Source organism: Coffea eugenioides, chromosome 11, assembly GCF_003713205.1.
Source record: "Coffea eugenioides isolate CCC68of chromosome 11, Ceug_1.0, whole genome shotgun sequence".
Classification (NCBI taxonomy): domain Eukaryota; kingdom Viridiplantae; phylum Streptophyta; class Magnoliopsida; order Gentianales; family Rubiaceae; genus Coffea; species Coffea eugenioides.
The window spans coordinates 21,113,760-21,134,604 of record NC_040045.1 but is presented as its reverse complement, the minus strand read 5'-3'; the positions used below and the strand labels follow the sequence as shown (position 1 = coordinate 21,134,604).

Here is a 20,845-nt window from a genome sequence, read left to right as displayed (position 1 = left end):
ACCTAATATAAGTTTCACTTGAGTAGGCCATGCCTAGACTGCCTAGTTCATTTTCGTTCAATTGCATTGCAATTAATGGTAAATTACAAAACTTTCATGTGATATTGCAAATATTTTTTTCTGCTTTGGTTGTTCATAAGTTAATAATGCTCTAGGATAAATGGAGCACTATGTTTCAAGAAAACATTACTATTAGTGTAGACAAAATTTGCATAAGTGAAAAGGAACTTTTGTAGAATCCCACTTGAATTGCAATTTTTTGAAAATTTTTGTAGAAAAATATATTGTAATAATACTTTCTGGGAGTGTGATCTAATTCGAAGTGATAGATCTCGAAACTTTGATTCGAGATCTAGCTAGACCTATTTGGAATATGACTGTTTCTCCCTTTTTTAGTGTTTCAGGGCTCTTATCTTGAATGCTAAATTCATAACCTTATATTGAATCTTATAAATAATAGCTATTGGGAGAGTCCAGTCTTGACTTTATAGTTAGCAGTTTGATGTTTAATGTCAAAGCGTCTAGAATATTTTTGTCTCTTAAAGAGACTATAAAGTTTGGAAAAAAATTAAAATGTACTTGTGAGAACTTGCAAAATCCCTCATATTTTTCTTAACTTTCCTTTTATTTTGAATCAATTACTTTATAATAGCTTTACTACTCATTTACTGTGACGACCCACCTCCCCTAAGGCGAACCAAAGGGTTCGGCAGACCGCCTGCCCAACTCTTGCCGGGACTCACTACAGTCCTCAAATAAATTACATCACTCACATCCAATAACATAGGGTCACTACAAAAAATTATTCTTTCGTGACAAATTTTTCGTGACAACTAACCTATTCGTTAGAAAAACCATGCCTTTTTATGACAACCTGTCAAGCAAATGTCCTTAAAAAGGCGCTGCTACTTTAAATGTGTTTTTCTATTTATTTCATTGTCTAAAGTTACTTTCCCCACGTCAATTCGTCAGGAAAAGTTTTCATTCTCCCTCCATTTTTTTTCCCACCAGATTTTTTCCCCTTTTGGACCGAAAAGGAATTTAGGAGGACATCTTGTCCTTATGACATAGACACCGGGAAACAAGAAGCACTTTTCCCATTTTCATTACTTTTGGAACAACAACAACAAAGTAACACTTTCTCCAAATCTGTAGTTTGTCTTCATCTCCAACAACAAAGAACAACAACCGAACTTGTCTTCATCTCTTTCAACAAGAGAGACAACACGATGGTCTAAGGTGATGTAAAAATCAAATAATCCTTCAATTTTGTCTTGAATCAGCTCCCTTTCTCCAAATCCCCCTTCAATTTTGTCCTTAATTGGTTCCATTTTTTATTTTTATAGTGGGTATTTTATTCATCTCTCCTTTCTCTGTTCGTCAAAACCTAGGATAGGTTTTTGTTCCTTTTTTTTGGTAGTTATAATGCTGTTTTCTGGTACAATAGCTGCAAGTCTTTCTGTAAGTTTTGTTACTTTGCTATTTAACAGAAAAGTTACAATTTTTAGTTTACCCGTTTGATGAAAGATCTTTTTTTTTTAAAGAGAAAAGAACTTTCTTGATTTGAATTAATAGGAGCAAGTACTAAGTTCTTTGAGTAAAGATTCTATCGTGAGATACAGAAGAATGTGTAGCTTGACTGGTATTTAAGAAACAACTGAAATTGATTGTTGATGCAAGGCTAACATGGCTTGAGCAATTGTATCATCCTCATTGATCGAGTCAGCATTGTGTTGGCCCATCCTTTCCTATCACTTCTTTCCCTTACAAGGTGGCAAGGGCCTGCCACATAAACACAGATTATGGGCATAAGTTACTGGAGGAAAGATGTTCAATGGTCTTCCTTGTGGGATCTCACCGCATAATCTGTTGGCCCTGAAGCTTGCGTGTCTCAGCGCTTCAATCTGTAGCAAGCTGTCAGGGATTTTCCCGGAAAGTGTGTTGATGGACAAATCCAACCACTGCAACTTGAGCAACAATCCTAAACTGGTTGGGATTGTGCCTCCTATTTGGTTCCTTGAAATGTCCAATCGTTCAACCTTAGCAAGGTTGGAGATTTAATTGGGAATGTAACCTGTAAGTTTGTTGCTTGCTATGTTGAGCACTTCAGGTTCAAGCTATTGCTGAATTCAGGAATGGTACCTGAAATTTGATTGTTTGAAATATCAACTACCTCCAGAAACTTGCTTGTCTTGTTGCTTAGAATACTTGATAGAGAACCGTAGAGTTGGTTTGAATGGAGGTCAATTGATGAAAGTCCATCTGGCAATTTGATTGCAGATACATCAGACTTCAGTTGGTTGTTTGAAAGCTTGGCCTGTTCCAAGGTTGTCACCCTTGTGAAAAATTTGAAATACCTTCAGTGAAATAGTTATCTGACAGGTCCAAAGAGCTTAATGAATCAGGGGTTGTGAAATTTGGGAGAGTCCCTCGAAGCTTGCAGCCAGCTAAATAAATGTTGGAAAGTTTCCGGCTTCTCATATCCTATGTTCTAACACCGTGGGTAGACTAATTAACAATTTACAAACTTGCTGAATTTCTTTTCTTTTGTTTCTTTACATTCTTTTCTGGTTTAGTTAGCTCTCATAATTGTCATTATGGGTTGCAATTTCAATCAACATGTGAATGGCCTTTATGTCAAAGAATAATGTGTATATTTTATCTTGTACCATCTTTTGCTCCTTTCACGATTTTAGTTATATACATTGCCAATCTTTACTCCATAAGTTGATGTGTGTTTTGCCATCCCCCTCCCTCGTCTTTTTTTGTCTAGAAAGGGATTGGTTCGAATAGAAGATCAATGGGATAGTTACAATTATAATCAGGCTTTAGGAAGGTAATTTTGTTTTTTTTATGTTACTAAAAAAGTTTTTGATTGTTGTCAGTTATGTATGATGATTTTCTTAAAATATCTAATTTCACATTTCTTCATATTCAGCTGAGCAGACCTGCATTCTCACTACTTTGATAGAGAAGAAACGGTACAACCTGAGAAAAGATTGCATAATTTGAGGTATGTGGTTATTTGGTAGCTTACCATAAAGAATGAAAAGTGTTTATCATGACTGCTAGTTTCGGACAAATTATGTTATGGTTTACATCCTTATTTGTGTAAATCAAGTTATGGGTTATGATGTTTAATGTTTTCTTATGTACTATACAAGAGCATATACAATTAAACAATTGGAGAATAGTACAACCAGGAATGTGTTTTTAGTTTTATTGAGTAGTATACCATTTGGTGTAATCAGTGAATAATCTAATGTGTTTTCAGTTTTATTGAGTAGTATAGCATTTGATGTAATCAGTGAATAATCTAAGTAGCTTGGAATTCATAACTAAGCCATTAAAAGTAGGTGAATTGTGAATAATTCTATGCTTTTTGCCTCCTTTATCTTTTTATAGCTAGAAATTGTCTTTCCTCCTTTTTGAATTATTCATTTTGACAATGCCTTGAGTTTAGTAAGTTAAGACTTTTCTTATTCTAGGTATCGGAAATGGATAAGAGCTGGATAAATGATCCAAATATTTTGTCAAGTCATTATAAGTCTGGTCTTAAGGATTTTATTGAATTTGCTAAGACCAATGGTATGGGATTGGATGGAAAATTATTTTGTCCCTGTAGGAGATGTAGGAATTCAAAGAGAAAAAGCATTTCTCAAGTTGAATCAGATTTGTCAGAAAAAGGCTTTTGTATGTATTATAAAAATTGGGTCTTCCATAGGGAACCATTTTCTGCACACTCTTATATGTCAAGTGGAAAGAACAATAACCTTGATGAGGATGGTGTTGGAGGTGAGACAGATTTCATCAATGAAACAGTATATAATGACTTTGATATGAATGAAAATGGTGAATCTGATGAGTTACCTGATTTATTGGATAAGATAAGAAATACACATGAATCAGGGACATCGAGTGAATGGGATTCAAAAAATTTTGACAAATTGTTAAATGATGCACAAAGAGAATTATACCCGGGATGCAAAAAATACTCCCTGCTGTGTTTCATTGTTTCCTTTCTCCATATCAAAGTGATGAACCATGTGACTAACAAGGCATTTGACATGATGCTAGAATTTTTAAAAAGATGTGTTACCAGAAGGAGAAATACTTCCATCTAGTTTTTATGGGGCATGAAAATGAAAATCTGGTATAGGTTTGGGGTATCAAAAAATTGATGTCTGCAAATTTGATTGTGCATTGTTTTGGAAAGAAAATGAAAAGATGGACAAGTGCCCTATTTGTAAAGAATCACGATGGAAAGTCAATAATGGCAAGAAAAAAAAAGTTCCAAAGAAGGTGATGTCGTACTTTCCATTAAAAGCTAGGTTGCAAAGACTTTTTATGTCTTCTAAAACTCCTGAAGACATGAGATGGCATGAGGAGAAAGGCGTTAAAGAGGAAGGTATCATGAGACATCCGGCTGATTCTATGTGCAATTACTTACTATTGTGGAACAACTTGGTTACTTCAGCATAGTAATTATTCTTGTATTGCTTGTACTCATGATTAGGTGGTCCTTAAGCAATTTGTAGTGATCATCCACGCATCATAACAAAAATACATCTTTTCCATGCCATTCTATTGTTTCTCTGATTCAGATTTTTCTTGGTTTTATTGTACAGGTTTGGGATGAACTTTTGGGACTGCTTTTGGCTTTTGGCTTTTGGCTTTTGAGTTTGGATAAACTCAACATTGTGGACTGCTTTTGCCTTTTGGACTGCTTTTAGCTCATACTGAAGATTCCTCTATTTTGATATCATCCATCTCTAGTATTTTGTTGACCATGGAATTGAAGTCCATCTTTTGGTTTTAGCACATGTTAGGTACATGGTAGTTATCTAGGGAGAAATAGCAATATTTATATTGGTTTCAAATCATGGAATGTAATGATATTCAATGTTTGACATGGTTAATTAACTTTTGTGGTTTGACATATTATGGTTGCCTACTAATGAAATTTGTGAAGTTTTGGTTGATATTTTGCTTGCATACTTTTATATTTTGATTGGGTGGAGTGTCTAAATAGATGATATTATCACTTTGTTGTCACTAAAATTGCTAGGCTTAAAAAGGCTAAATGGTAAAATTAGAAACTAATATATTATAGTGATGCAGCTGTCGTCAGGAAAAATGACATTGAATTGTCATTAAAGTACGTCCAGCAAGTTTCAACGCATGACTTTTCTTGACAATCAAAAATTTAGTGACAAAGTTCAGGGTCTTTCTCGACAAAGGTTCGTCAAGAATATGAGGTCTTTTCCTGACGACGGAATCATCACGATTACCTTTCTTTGATGACACGTCACAGAAAATGGAACTTTTCCTGACGAGAATTGAACTAGTTGTCAGGAAAACCTTTTGCCGACGGCGTATAGGTGACCAATCTTCTCTGCGACATTAGCGTCACGAAAACTTTTCCTGACAACATACGCAACTTTTCTTGACAAAAATTGTTGTCACTAAAAATATTTTTTTTGTAGTGGGTACAACCTCAATAATAAACGAAATAACATTTCCAAGTTTAGAACGTATACGTACATACATTCAAATCTATTACTAGTTAAGGATCCCTAAAAACTAATGTACTTAAGATCACTTTTAATTTAAGACATGGCACTTCAAATTCACAGCTACGCCCTTTGGGTTGACTAACGCACTAGCAGCAATTATGGACTTAATGCATCAAGGTTTTAAACCGTATTTGGATCAATTTGTGGTGGCATTCATTGATGACATATCGGTATACCCTAAGGTTCGAGGAAATCATAAAAGACACTTAAGGATAGTTATACAAATCATGAGAGAGCACCAACTTTTGTTAAGTTCAATAAGTGTGAGTTCAAATGAAAGAAATAGGACTCGATGAGAATTTGACCTATGACAAGGGACCGATAAAGATTTTAGATTGAAAAAGGAAGATCTTATTTGTATGGAGTGACTTTTGAGGATTTCATGGATCACAAGAGTCTTAAGTACTTGTTTTCCCAAAAAGAGTTGAACTTGAGGTAACGAAGATGGGTGAGGTTTCGGAGGACTATGACTGTACGATCATTTACCACCCATAAACTGATGGACAGTCAGAGAAGGCAATTCAGAACCTTGAGAACATGTTGGGATCATGTATCTTGGATTTTGGGGAAAGTAATTGACATTGGTGGAATTTGCTTAGTTAAGATTCTAAGTAACTATGATATGACACATTCTTTGGAAAACCCTAAATTCATGAGTAAGGTAGACATGAGGTTGATTAAGTTACTCTATGACTTGGAAGTTAAAACATCTATTGGAGGAAAAATCAAAGTTTGATTGCTAATTGGATAAATAGAAATTGTAAGATATGGATTGGAGAGTGTAGGTTAGTGATTGATTTGATAAGTATAACTATTAAGGAAATGATATTGTCCTAGATGTGAATTTCGAGAACGAAATTCTTTTAAGGAGGGAAGGATGTGAGGACTCGAGAAAAAAAATTTCTTAATTTTTCTTATTTACTGGCGTATTTAAATATTTATTCACTCATTTTCTCCGAATAATTTATTTCAACCAGTTTAAAACCATTTACATGGAACTATGCCTTACTTAAATGTTTAAAACGTCCCGTTAGCAAATTTAATTTTCGGAAGCTTGTTTAGTAAGAAATAGCGAATACACGTTTGGAAGTAATATTCGATCTGAGAGTGCAGTGACCTTGGAGATTTGAGAACTCATGTGTTAGTCTTAAAATAGTTATTTCTATGATTAATTACTCTAGTATTAGTTACTTATATTATCGTTACAAGAATTTCTTTTAGGTTTCGTTTTATCACACGCGAATTGGAAGTTCGCGTATATCGAGTCGGAGCGGTTAATTGGAGATTTAAAAAATTTATTCTAGACTACTAAGAGTGAATAATTATAATGTTAAAGGAAGTACATTAAAGGTTTAGTGTACAAGTGAAACAAACCCGAGAGAAAACGGACACGAAACGCGCGCATGCGCGCACTATTCATAGTTGACTTTTGCTGAAATCTTAACCACAAAACCTCAAGCGTCTCAAGGAAGCTTCATGACACACCAAACCCTTCTTTTTCACTCCTTAGTGCCCGCTGAACAAGAAAGAAAAGAAGGAAGAAGAAAGCTCTTCTCATTTCACTCCAATCTTGCTTCGATCTTGCTCAAATCCTTCACCCAACTTCTAAACTACTTGGAGATTCACATAAAATAGAAGAAAGACATCATCTCACGGTTTTCTTGGGGCTCTAGTAGTGCACAAATTTCTGGTTTCTCTCAAGGATTAGGAAGTAATCATCCAATCACTTAATCTTAGCTTTAGTGGGTTTAATCTTGGCTATGACGCTTGCAGCTTCATTATTGATGTTGTTATTTGAATTGGAATGGTTGATGTGGGCTCTATGAATTCCCACCTTGGTTGTATGGGCTGATATGATGATAATAAGTGTTGTTTGTGTTAATTATGTGTTAAACAAGATGATGTTAGTTAGACAAGTGAAAGGAAAACTGAAGGAAATTGCATAGGAAGACCGGCCGAAATCTGTCTTGTTTGTGCCGTGCATTTAGTTCGAATTTTTGATACTCAAATGACTTTGAAACTAATGTATATATGTTGTGTATGGTGTATAGAAAGTTTCTACCAAAAATTATTTGAATTGGTTGGATAAAAATTGAATTTTGGCAAGAACAAATCTGGAAAATTTGTGTATCAGTGGTCCTCTGGCAGTGTTCGTTGAACGAACATATCTCTCTGTCCGGACGTCGGAATTGAGTGCCATCAAAACTAGACATCCGTAGTTTTCTAACGGTGTATCATGCACCTTCTAATTCGAACTGAGTCATTTGTAGTGATTGATCAAAGTCGGCTGCCCTATTCTGTTAGCCTATCCGAGAGAAAGGCAGAAGCTGCAATTTGTGACTCTATTTTCTCTCCTTTGCAAACTGAATTTAGAAACAGTTTGTTCAGATGAAATGTAACCTTTTGAATCTAGTTTTCAACGCCACCTACCATTCTCAATTCCAAGTTGTATTGAGTGAGATATGATGAAATTTGTAAACTGCAGCAGAGCTGGAAAACCCTATTTTTTGCTGGCCAACTGATTTGGTTGTTTGTGAGATACTTTGCTTTGAAAATTTTGATGTCAACCATCTATGAACTGCTTATGAAATGTTTTTTGGACTATGGTTTCACAAATGAACCAAAATGGGACTGATTTCGTGGTGTAAAATGTTTGAAAAAGGAAAAGAAAGCAAGAAGACAGATTTGTCTTGGAAATTCCTTAAACTTTGGTAGTTTTGTTAACTACCTTCCCGTGTGAATTTTCAAATGAAATTTGATAAAGGAATAGTCCTCATATGTAAGTTGAATTGTACCAATTTTGATGTCATTCTAAGACCATTTCAATATACAAATGATGTGCCAAAGTTGTTCTTCAAATCTGGAAAATGGACCGAACAATCCTTATTTTGACCAACTTTGAGTTGCTATATCTTGACGCTCAAAACTTTGATTCTTGTTCCATTTATTGTGTTTGAAACCTTGATTGGACTTCTTTTTGTGTTACAAATTTCGAAGGCTAGTTCACTTTCTGTGAATTTTGCCGAATTTCCAAAGTTTACTGAAAACTAAGACTGAAACTGTCTTGTAAGTATAAGTCAGCCACTTTAAACTAAAATTTGAATGTCTTCCGCTTAGAATATTAGAAAAGTGTCTTCTAGGAACTTTTTGTACTTTGAAACTAGTTTCCAACGGTACCAAATTTTCCAATTTTGGACCTATTGAGTGTAAGATATGATTTTTCAAAGTTGACACTTAAAACTGATTTTTTCGAACTTGTTGGAGAAATGGGTTTTAGAAACTCTTCACTACCCTTCGATATTGATTGACTGTTTTACCCTCGATTTCAAAGAGGAAAAATCAGTTTTTTCTTGTGTTATTAAGCCCCACTTTTGAGCCTTGATTTATAAGTAATTAAGACTCTCTTTCACGACATTTTCTTAGTATTGTACAAGGGTACAATCTTCCTTGATAGCTAGAGGTTTATAAGTGATAGTGTGTGATAGTAAATTATTATTTGTTCAGGCACTCAAGGGGACCTTCAAGAGGACCTCACAGCGGACGCCAAAACGCTTGATTAAGCACTACTCCCTTATTTTTGATTGGTGAGTGTCAAGTGTGTGAAGAAAAAAAATGTTACGTCCTTAATTGTCATTAGTGATTGAGTATTTTTTAAAATGCCGAGTCGAGTGTGTACTTTATCACACTCGTTCTCATTTAATTGAAGTGTACTTGAATTACATGAAGTAAATTACTTGAAGTGAATATTTAAGTGAAGTGTTTCAATGGTTAATTACGCTATGGTTGCACATGCCGGTTGGAGTGAATCTCCTCGACTCTTAATGGTAATAGTAGGGGACGCCCAAATCTCATTGGCCGACCTTGGACTCGAGCCGGCATAGGCTTGGTCGGGAACCTTGGTGAGTAATGGAAAAAATGTAAAAGCTTGATCTATTGGAGAGATCTCGTTTGGCATATTCGAGTAGTATCGCCTTATATAAAAGAAGTGCGAGCCCGGAGCTGGGGGAATAACGGTGAACGGGGAAGAATAAGTGAAGTTCTACGGACGTATAATCTACCCGCTTGATGGAGTGTCAACTCGAGGAGGTTTTGGATCGTGCAAGTGGAATATAGCTCTTGAGAGCTCCTGTATCCTTATCAAGTGTGTGTTATTGTTGAAAGTGAATTACTCGAATGTTACAGCTTTCATTCTTGTTCAAGTGTTATTGTTATGTGAACTATGTGTTTTGTATGTTTTCTTGGCCTCACGAGCATCCCCTCACCCCGTTAGATTTGTTTTCCTTAACAGGAACCGAAATGGAAGCAATTAGGGATATTCCCACTTGATGGTTCTTTGGATTTAAATTTTGGAATGTATTTTGTTTAGACATCCTTTTGGGAAGTTGTATATTTTGGAAAGGGGATGTATCTTGAACTTGTCATGTAAGATTGAGTATTTATGTATGGGAATGACTCTGTACCTTTATTCCGATTTCATTGTTAGCTTTGTACTTTAAGTTTGAACTGGAATTGTACTGAATCCTGGTGAGAGTTGGGCAGGCGTCCCGTGATTACATTTTGGTTCGCCTTAGGGAGAAGTGGGGGCGTCACAATAAGTGGTCCTCCACCACACTTTTTGTATGGTTGCAGAAGTTATTGCATTTTTTACAAGGGCAAGCTATCGTAAGTTGTTTTGCCTTTCGAGAATATGCGAATTTTAAGAAAGTAGCCAACCCAAGTTTATAAGACTCGTCCTTTCTATTATCAAATTTCATCCAATTTTTGTCCATGTCCTAGATTTACAAATCCAGAACATAAGTCACAAATTTTTATCTATACATTACAACCAGAAATAAGCACAGATAAGCTAGTTATGAAACAATAGATTTCTTGAGGTGAATCTATAAAGATATAAGTGCAATTCCTAATGTGCATAAGTAGGCATGAGGCAAAAGAGTAAATTACACGCTTTCACTGTCTTGAAACAATTTACATGCTTCAAGTAATCAGGTGTTCATATAAAATAGGAAATCTGTACTTCTCTGTGTTTTTTCCAAATTATATGTTAAACACACACTTTTGCTAGCTTAGACAATCATCCATGAATTTCATTTTGAAGGAACAAGGAATGAAACTGTAAAGTGGCAGCAACTGCAAATCTATTGTGTTGTTGCAGTTGCATCCTTTAAAAGAGAGACTGACAAGTCAAAAACAATCTATTAAAGCATAGTTTAAAAAAGTTACCTGAAAAGTAATGAAAAATTAGAAGAACAGAGATAAAAAAGGGCCTAATTGTCTCTTGAGTCCAGTGTAAAGCAACTGCAACAATGGCAATGAAAAAGCTGAGAACCATTTTTCAACTGAGGCTCCAATGAAAAAACTGATTAGTGAAGAAATATACAGAAAACAGAACACCAAACATAATGGACCAAATGTAACAACCTGTTAAATGGGAGTAGATATGTTGCCATAAAAAAAAATCAGTTGTACAGAAAGTTGAAAAAAAGAATGAACTACATGCATAAAGCTTCTAAGATTCAGGAGATAGCTAGCTATGTGTTCTGCCATGCATTTAGCTTGTTTCCTAACTGTTCTGCAAATGGACTACTGGGGTGATGGCGTGATGGGAAAGGCTGTCGAGAGTGGGAGCAAAATTGGATAGATTGTGGGCTAAGCTGGTGAATCTAACCAGGAATGCCTGTCTCAATTTAGCACTATCCCTCTGGTTCTGGAACTCTGATCATTACACAAAACTACCTTTTAAAGTTTCTTCTAGAGGGATTACATTTTTAAAGTATTTTTGGAGTTTTTTTCTAGGGAATTACCATCAAGAACTTTTCAAAGTTTCAATAACCTTGGTTCGATTATTGAAGACCATCTTTCTTTTGCATCTAAGCAGTACCACATGTAGCAGCATGTCTAGCCATTAAAGAGAATCTTTTATTCAACTTGCTATATAAGCAAATAACCTGCTCCAACATGCCATGCAGCCAGAGATAGGGTGCAGCCAAAAAGATTATGGAAACTCTGTTTTGGACGTTTTTAAGAGGGTATGAATTTAAATAAACTGTTAAGAGGTTTAAGTTTTGTTACCCGTATGCTTAGACTTAACTTGTTTGTCTTCCAGTATCTTAGCAGTGACTGCATTTCCATGCAAGACTCGATCTGGATCTCTAGCCACGATTCAGCTCACAACCCTCCCTCCCACTTCGTTTCACTCTCACAACTCAACATTCAGCTCACATGACCTATATTAGATAGAAATGTTCGAAAATAGATGGAAAATATTGAGATTATTTACCTCAAATTATGCTGTGACAACCTTAGTCTTCTTTTCCTTATGATTCAGTCTTCAAACTCTAGCTTTTCCCCAAAATTCATGGTCAATTTTCCGTGGTCTTGCCAGCAAGCAACTATGACGAGCAAGGGATATTTGCTATCTACTACTCTACTAAAGCTGCCCTATCACTTTGGGTAGCTCAATTTAGGGATGCAAATGGTGGCTCAATTTAGGGATATTTGCTATCTTCTACTCTACTAAAGCTGCCCTATCGGTTTAGGTAGCTCAATTTAGTGATTATCTCAATAATTTTAGCAAGATCCCAGTGGAGAGAAGGAGAAGAAGATGGTGTCCGAAGGCAAAGAAATAGGCAAATGAGTTTTGTTTGAAATTTGGCTAAGTGTTGTTGAGCGTTTTCCTTCCAAATCAACTTCAAATGATGTCATTTCTGCTTCTTTTAGAACTCCGCCTCTACTCCTTCAATTTTCCCTATCAGTTTGGGTAGCTCAATTTAGTGATTATCTCAGTAATTTTAGCAAGATCCCAGTGGAGAGAAGGAGAAGAAGATGGTGTCCGAAGGCAAAGAAAGAGGGAAATGAGTTTTGTCTGAAATTTGGCTAAGTGTTGTTAAGCGTTTTTCATTCAAATGACGTCATTTCTGCTTCTTTTAGAACCGCGCCTCTACTCCTTCAATTTTTAGCTTCCCGCTTCAACTATTGCACACTAAAAAATAACGCCTTCTCTCTCTAAATTGTTGAACCTTTTTTATAAAAGTAACGCCTTCTATCTTTTTTTCTTTTCCCAATATTTGTGTAATTAACATTGTTTATTATTTTGAGTTTTTTTAGTTCACAAGTTGTATTAAAACTTTGGAATATGAAAATTTAGTATTTTTGGATTTTTTCATTTTTTACTAACATAGGTTTTTTAGGATCTCTACAAAAAATAATTTCAAAAACTAAAAGGCTTATTAAAACTATGTTTATGATTCAAAAAAAGATCTTTTAATGCAAATATTTTTTGTATCAATTTAATAATTTTATCAATTATGCACGAATTGTGGTCTGACATGACCAAACAATCTGTTTAGTTGATCAAATAACCAAAATGGTTTACTAATACATGCATGAAACACTAAATCTATTTGATGCAAGTATTGATTCATAAACCATAAACAATTTGATTATTGTAAATTGTAATACATAACAAACTCCAGTCATGCAATTGTCAAGATTTTTACTTAATTTCATATTAAATTTTATTATTGTTTGCCATTATTTTCACACTATGTTAATCAGTAATTTCCCATATGTTATCAAGAGAACTAAATAATGAATTCATGATATTTTTTAACTTTATAACAAGGTATTAACTAAGTTTGGAATAATTAAAATATAGGTATACATTTTTTTTACAATACCTTCCTCATTTTGCCAATGATAAACACAACCTAAAGTGTAAAGCATAGGGTGCCATAATAGAATTAATGAAATCGATTTATCACATCCGAGGCTAAATTACAAAAGATAAGGTGTCATGGTAGAGTTAATGAGATTAGTTTATCACATACAGGTCTAAAATATAAAAGTTCGGGTGTCATAACATAATTAATTAAATTTATTTACGGCATATGGGCCATATAGAAAAAATTAGGGTGGCATATGGGTCTAAAATGTAATAGTTAGGGTGTCATATAATAGAATTAATAAAATTTATTTACAACATATGGGCCATATTGAAAAAATTAAGGTGGTATATGGGGTTAAATTGTAAAAGTTAGGGTGTCATAGTAGAATTAATAAAATTTATTTACAACATATGAGCCATATTGAAAAAATTTGGGTAACATAGTAGAATTAGTGAAAGTGAGTTGGGAATAATCACTTTGGATAGTGATGACTAGTTGTTGTCACTAATTTAGAACTGGAAACTGTTTATCTTTGATCGTACCTTTTGATGATTACAAAACAAGTGGATAAAACTAATGTTTTCCAAGTTTATTTTTGGTCAGAAAATGGAGCAAGACAGGTTCAAAGGCCAAGCATCTGCTAAAACATCTGTCGGACGCACAAATACATCCTATCGGCCGTCCGATAACCGTTGAGTATCTTCGGACGCGCAAAGAACCTATCCTCGGACGTCCGAAGCTGATAAGTCAGCACTTCTAAGATCTCTAACCTCGATCGGACGCATAATACCTGAGCACCGGACGTCCGAAAGAATCAATGAAAGATTCCAAGTTTTACATCATATGGTCGGACGCATATTCTGATGCTGCCGGACGTCCTAAAGATTTCAAGAAAATTTTTTGAACTCACTACCTGCGTTTGGACGCACAAAACCAGCCTACCGGACGTCCGACACTACTAACGGCTAGTTGACTCTTCAACTGCCTTGTGTCCATTGGTGGCTTTAATTGAAGATGTTTTTGGTCTATTATAAATAGGATAAAAGTCAACCACCAAAAGCACTGATGCACATTAAATCTACATCAGATCTTGAGTGATTCAAGCATAAAAATACTCCAAAAAGAAGATTTGTACTCTTAGTTGTGTGATCTTCATTTAGTTTTTCAAGTGTGATTCAATTTCTTCAATAGTGTAGCTTTGTGAGGGTTATTCGAGTGATTGTAAAACTTCCTTGCTTGATCAAGTGTATCTTGAGGCAAGGAGGAAGTGATCCTTCCCGTGTACACAAGAGATTGGTTGTTTGTTGAATCAACTTGAAGAAGCTTACAATATAAAGGGATATTCAAACTCTAGTCGAGTTTGAGATTTGGTTTGCTATTCCATCTTCTTATTCACTGTTTTGCAACATTAACTGTTTATTTCTTCTGCTCTAAATTACTTCCGCCTTATCATAAATTGTTCCTTGGTCTGGTACTTTAAAAAAAGAGAGCTAGTTCAGAAAAAGTGATTTATATTTTGGCTAGCTTTTAAAACTACCTAATTCACCCCCTCTTAGGTTGTTTCGATCCTTACAATTGGTATCAGAGTTTGGTCTCCTTGAGATTAAGCTCAATCGGTTTAGGAGTAAATATGACAACCAACAATGCCATGTTCTTTGAGGGACAATCAGTAACTAGACCTCCTATGTTCAATGGTTCAAACTATGTGAGTTGGAAGGAAAAGGATGATTATTTTCTTACAATCTATTGATATTGGCTATGGTTTATTGTCAATGAAGGTCCGTTTGATGCCTCCACTATTGATGCAAATACAAACAGGCCGAGACCAAAAACAAGAAGGGAACTAATTACTGAAGATAGAACTCATCTCACTCTGAATGCCAAGGCGATGAATGTACTGTACAGTGCTTTAGACTCAAACGAATCTGTTAGAGTCAAGGGCTGCAAATCTGCAAAAAAATCTGGGATAAACTTCGAGAAATACGCGAAGGAAGTGATAATGTGAGAGAACAGAAGAAGTCCATTCTGGTCACGAAATATGAATCCTTTAAGATGGAACCTCACGAAAACATCGACAAGATGTATTGCAGATTCAATGATCTTATTAAGGATCTAGAAGTTCTTGAGAATGACTACTCTCTAGGTGAAAAAAATAGAAAAATTCTGAATGCTCTATCAAAGGATTGAAAGAGCAAAGTGACTGCCATTGAGGAAGCCAAAGATCTGAACACTTTATCTATTGAATCCCTTATAAATTCACTAATCTCTTATGAGCTAAAACTCAAGTCTAAGGTGCAGGAAGAAGAAGACACAAGAGTTAGAAAGAGCATTGCTCTGAAGACTTCACAAGAAGAAGATGATACAATCTCTCTGGATGGAGATGACATGGAAAGTGATGATAGTGACATTGCACTCATCACACAAGACTTCAAAAGAATACTCAACAAGAGAAGATTCAGAAAAGGAGGACATAGCAATTCCTTTCCAAATCAGTCCAACAACTTCAGAAATAAAGGAAAGCTGGAATTCAACAAAAAACAAACTGATAAGTGCTTTGAATGCGGTCAACCTGGTCATTATGCAAATGAATGTCCAATGAAGAAAAAAAAGGAGAACAAGAGTGAACGAAAACCAAAATTCAACAATTTCCAAATCACCTGGAATGACTGCAATTCAGAAGGAGAAGTAGAGGAAGAAGAGGAATCCGCCCAAGTGGCTTTCATGGCCATTGGAGATGAAGAGGTAACCCAATGTAACTCTCAAACTGACAGTGATAGTGAGTCTGATGTTGATATTAATTCTTTCCTAGAAAAAATGCATAACAGCTTAAAAGAATCCTATGTTAGAAACAAGGAACTAAAACAGAAAATTAGCTTTTTAATACAAGATAATGCAAATCTTTTTCGACAAAACAAGTGTCTTAAGCATGAAAATGAGAACCTGAAAAGGATTGAAACTGATGTGCTTACTGAACTTAACAAAAAGACAAATCTCTGTGACATGCTCAGAAGTGAACAATGCAGCCTAAAAAAAAGGATGGATGATTTATGTCAATTGTTACAACATATGAAACAGAACCATCTTCAAAAGAATGACACTGAACCTCACCTTAACACTCATCAGAAAAGATTGAATTATAGTAAAAATGAATTTACTGTCCACAAGAGAAGGCAAGTCAGATTCATTAAACCTGTTCATTTGATTGATCCAATGACTGTATGCAACTTTTATTGTCAATTTGGTCACATGAATAGCAATTGTTATGTTAAGAAAAACATGAGAAATGGAATGAGATGCATGTGGGTTGTTAGACATAATGCTAACCATGAAGGACCCAAAAAGTAATGGGTACCAAACATTATATTGTGGACTACTGTGTAGGTGAACCTGGTAAACATTGTTAAAGAATCAAAATGGTTCATAGATAGTGGATGCTCAAGACATATGACTGGTGATGCATCACAGTTCATCAAGGTCAAGCCAAAAACAAGTGGAAAGGTTACTTTTGGAGACGATAATAAAGCCAAAACTGTTGGAATTGGTGATGTTGGTAAGAATGGTCAGACTTTTGTTCATAATGTTCTTTTAGTCGACAACCTGAGTTACAATTTGCTGAGTGTTAGTCAATTATGTGATAGGAACCTGCTCGTGTTATTTAAGAAACATGAATGTCTTGTTCTTGACTCAAAGTTTAACATTGTTTTCAAAGGAAAAAGAGTTAATGACATTTATGTGGTGTTTCTTGAAAAAGTTGATGCTTCCAGCCTTAGTTGTCTCAAAGTAGCAAATGAGGATCCCTGGTTGTGGCACAGAAGGTTTTGTCACTTTAATATGGATTTGCTAAAAGAAATTTTCAAAAAGGACCTGGTTAGAGGGCTCCCAAAACTCAATTTTTGTAAAGATCGCATCTGTGATGCTTGCCAATTTGAAAAATAGGTCAAGGTATCTTTTAAACCAAGAAAATGTGTTTCTACCTCAAAGCCCTTAGAACTCCTACACCTTGATCTTTTCGGTCCAACTCAAACCACAAGTCTTGGTGGCAAGAGATTCTGTTTTGTTGTTGTTGATGACTATTCTAGATACACTTGGGTGATGTTTCTTGCACATAAAGATGATGCTTTCAGAAACTTTGTTTCCCTGTTTGCCAAGGTTCAAAATCTGATTGGTTTGAAAATCATAAAAATAAGAAGTGACAATGGCACAGAATTTCGTTTTTGTGGATTTCCAGAATTTTGTGACAACAATGGCATTACACATGAGTTTTCTATTGCTAGAGTACCTCAGCAAAATGGAGTGGTTGAGAGGAAAAATAGAACTCTTCAAGAAGCTGCTAGAACCATGTTTAGTGAGTGCAATTTACCAAAGTACTTTTGGGCTGAAGCTATAAACACTGCATGCTATACCATGAACAGAGTTCTATTAAGATCAATCTTGAACAAGACTTCATATGAGCTGTTGTTTGATAAAAAAACCTGTAGTTGGTTATTTTAAAGTATTTGGTTGTAAATGCTTTATTCTGAACATCAAGGAGTATCTTGGTAAGTTTGATAAAAAATCTGACAAGGGGATCTTCTTGGGATATTGTGAAAATAAGAGAGGCTTTAGAGTTTATAATCGTAGAACTCTGGTTATAGAAAAAGCTATACATATCACCTTTGATGAATCTAATGGTGACACTTCCATGAGTTGTGGTAAAGATGATGATGCAGGTGTTCGAGAAGAATTAAAAAAACAAACAATCAGCAATCAAGGCACAGCTCCATCAGAAAATGATTCAAAGGAAGATGAAAATCAAGACAGTCCTGCTAGAGAAGACAATGACAGTGACACTGCGATTCCTAATGATCTTCCAAGAGCCTGGAAATTCGTCCAAAATCATCCTAAGGAACTTATCATTGGGGATCCATCTGAAAAGGTCAGAACACGTTCCTCCTCTAGACAATTAATAGATAACTTTGCATTGGTCTCACATTTTGAGCCCAAAAATGTTGTTGATGCATTGAATGATGAGAGCTGGATTTTGGCCATGGAAGAGGAGTTAAATCAATTTGAAAGAAATAAGGTTTGGACATTAGTTGCTAGACCACAAGATCATCCTATTATTGGCACTAAATGGGTTTTTAGAAACAAAATGAATGACAAAGGTGAGATAGTTAGAAACAAGGCCAGATTGGTAGCTAAGGGTTACACTCAAGAAGAAGGAATAGATTTTGATGAATCATTTGCACCCGTAGCTAGGTTAGAATCTATTAGAATGTTTTTAACTTTTGCATGTTTCAAAAATTTTAAATTATTCCAAATGGATGTTAAAAGTGCTTTCCTAAATGGTTTTATAGATCAAGAAGTTTATGTTGATAAGCCCCCTGGTTTTGAAAATGAGAATTATCCAAACCATGTTTTTAAACTCTCAAAAGTTTTATATGGATTAAAATAAGCTCCAAGAGCATGGTATGAACGCTTGAGTGGTTTTTTGATTGAAAATGGGTTCAAAAGAGGCATAGTAAATACTACTCTTTTTACTAAACAAAGTTCACGTGATCTACTAATTATTCAAATATATGTGGATGATATTATTTTTGGTGCTACTAATGAGAATTTGTGCAAGGAATTCTCCAAAATTATGCAAAAAGAGTTTGAAATGAGCATGATGGGAGAATTAAATTTCTTCCTTGGACTCCAAGTGGTTCAAACCAGAGAAGGAACGTTTATCAATCAAACAAAATACACCAAAGAGCTGCTCAAAAGATTTGGAATGGAAGACTCAAAGCAGGTTGGAACACCTATGTGCACATCTACCAAGCTCGACAAAGACGAAGAAGGTACAAAAGTTGATGAAAAGAAGTATAGAGGTATGATTGGTAGTCTGCTTTAATTAACTGCTAGTAGACCAGATATCATGTTTGCTGTATGCCTGTGTGCTCGTTTTTAGTCCTGTCCAAAGGAATCACATTTGAATGCAGTAAAAAGAATTATTAGATATCTAAAAGGAACCTTGAATTTTGGTCTTTGGTATCCTAAGTATAATGAACTCCCATTGAGTGGATTCTCTGATGCTGATTTTGGTAGTTGTAGAGTTGATAGAAAAAGTACATCAGGAATATGTAGCTTTCTTGGAAACTGCTTAGTATCTTGGTTCAGCAAGAAACAAAATGCTATTTCTCTTTCTACAACTGAAGCAGAATATATTGCTGCTGGTGCTTGTTGTGCTCCACTGTTATGGATGAAAAACACATTGAATGATTTCGGACTAACATATGAATGTGTGCCTATGTATTGTGATAACACTAGTGCCATAAATTTGACAAAAAATCCCATTCAGCACTCTAGAACAAAGCACATAGACATAAAGCATCACTTCATTCGTGATCTTGTTCAAAAGAGAGAAATCTGCGTTCAGTATGTGTGTTCGAAAAATCAAATTGCTGATATTTTCACCAAATTCCTTCCACTGGACCAGTTTGTGTATCTTAGAATAAAACTAGGCATCTGTGAAAAAGTTCTCTAAAAACTTCCATCGGACGTCCGATATGTTAGAACGGACGTCCGACAGTGTTCTTCATCAGTTTCCCCAGGAAATTTTTGTTCGGACGCTTCACTTCGTTCGGCCGTCCGACACTCAATTTACTGCGTCTTATAAAGAAGCCATCCACTTCATTCAGTTCAGTTACCTTCTTAGACTCGGACGCAACCCTTCGGTTCTCCTTCAAATTCAAAATTCAAATTAGTCTCTTCCACATTCAAGTTCCAAGGAATCGATCCAACCAACTCCATTACACCTCCATTGACCGTTTTACTTCACTCATAACACCCCATAACTCCCAACTGCCTCATAATTCCTAATTCATACTAGAAACCCTAACTTTTCCAAATCCACTACCTGTAATCATCTCAAGCATCCTCTGCAGCTCTTAACGCACTAGTAGTCAATTTGACACGCATCTGCACTACACTGCATCTCAAAAATAAACTGCATTACATCATGGTGAGAGTTAGAGGCGGTTTAGCAAGTGCCGGACGCACATTTAGACTCAGGGATGAAGATGTTGAGATCGTAGAACCTTCCACCAGGGTATCCAAAAAGAGGACAGGGACTCGTGGTGGAAAGGTAAAGCAACCTACAAAGAAGATACAGGATGCTCTAACTGCTGATCCATCTCCTGTACTAGTGGAAGCACATCAAACTGAGGAACAAATTGCTAAGGAACAGCAAACACCTGAACCCCCTACCAGAAAGTCACCTAGGACAAGGTCTGGTGCTCAGACTACTGGGTCATCTGCCAAACAAAGTGCAAAAAGGAAACGCACTTCAAAGGAACCAGAGGCTCTGCCTGTCAAAGAACCTACACCCCTGCCAAAGTTCATTGATGACGAGGCCAGAGATAGATTTGAATTAATCTCTCAAAAAGGATTCATCATTCAGAGGTCTGTCATCCCATATGAATTTCGTAAGATTGATTTAGAACCTGTGCTTAAGCTTTTTGAGTTCCAAAAATGGACTCAACTCCTGACTATCCCACACACCTTCTACCCTGACATGCTTTACCAGTTTTTTGCAAATCTTAGGAAAGGAAACTCACATACCGAGCTTATCTCTAGAGTCAA

The 20,845-nt window shown here is 35.6% G+C and overlaps 1 protein-coding gene across 1 annotated transcript; it reads right to left on the bottom strand.

Moving 5' to 3' along the window:
- Positions 1–1,751: 1,751 nt before the first annotated feature.
- LOC113752050 (DNA damage-repair/toleration protein DRT100-like) lies at positions 1,752–2,481 on the bottom strand. The gene is made up of 3 exons (XM_027296191.1): positions 2,358–2,481; positions 2,174–2,262; positions 1,752–2,039 (listed from the first exon to the last, which is right to left on the bottom strand). The coding sequence occupies exons 1-3, from the start codon at positions 2,479–2,481 to the stop codon at positions 1,752–1,754; spliced, it is 501 nt and encodes a 166-aa protein (XP_027151992.1).
- Between the last annotated feature and the right edge of the window lie 18,364 nt (positions 2,482–20,845).

Excerpts from the sequence above, each read along its gene's own strand:
- LOC113752050 (XM_027296191.1), bottom strand. The coding sequence starts at position 2,481 with ATGAGAAGCCGGAAACTTTCCAACATTTATTTAGCTGGCTGCAAGCTT. Across the intron at positions 2,263-2,357 it reads AGATAACTATTTCACTGAAG|ATGGACTTTCATCAATTGAC; the intron begins GTATTTCAAATT and ends TCAAATTGCCAG. Across the intron at positions 2,040-2,173 it reads AGACAAGCAAGTTTCTGGAG|GTTGAACGATTGGACATTTC; the intron begins GTAGTTGATATT and ends AACCTTGCTAAG.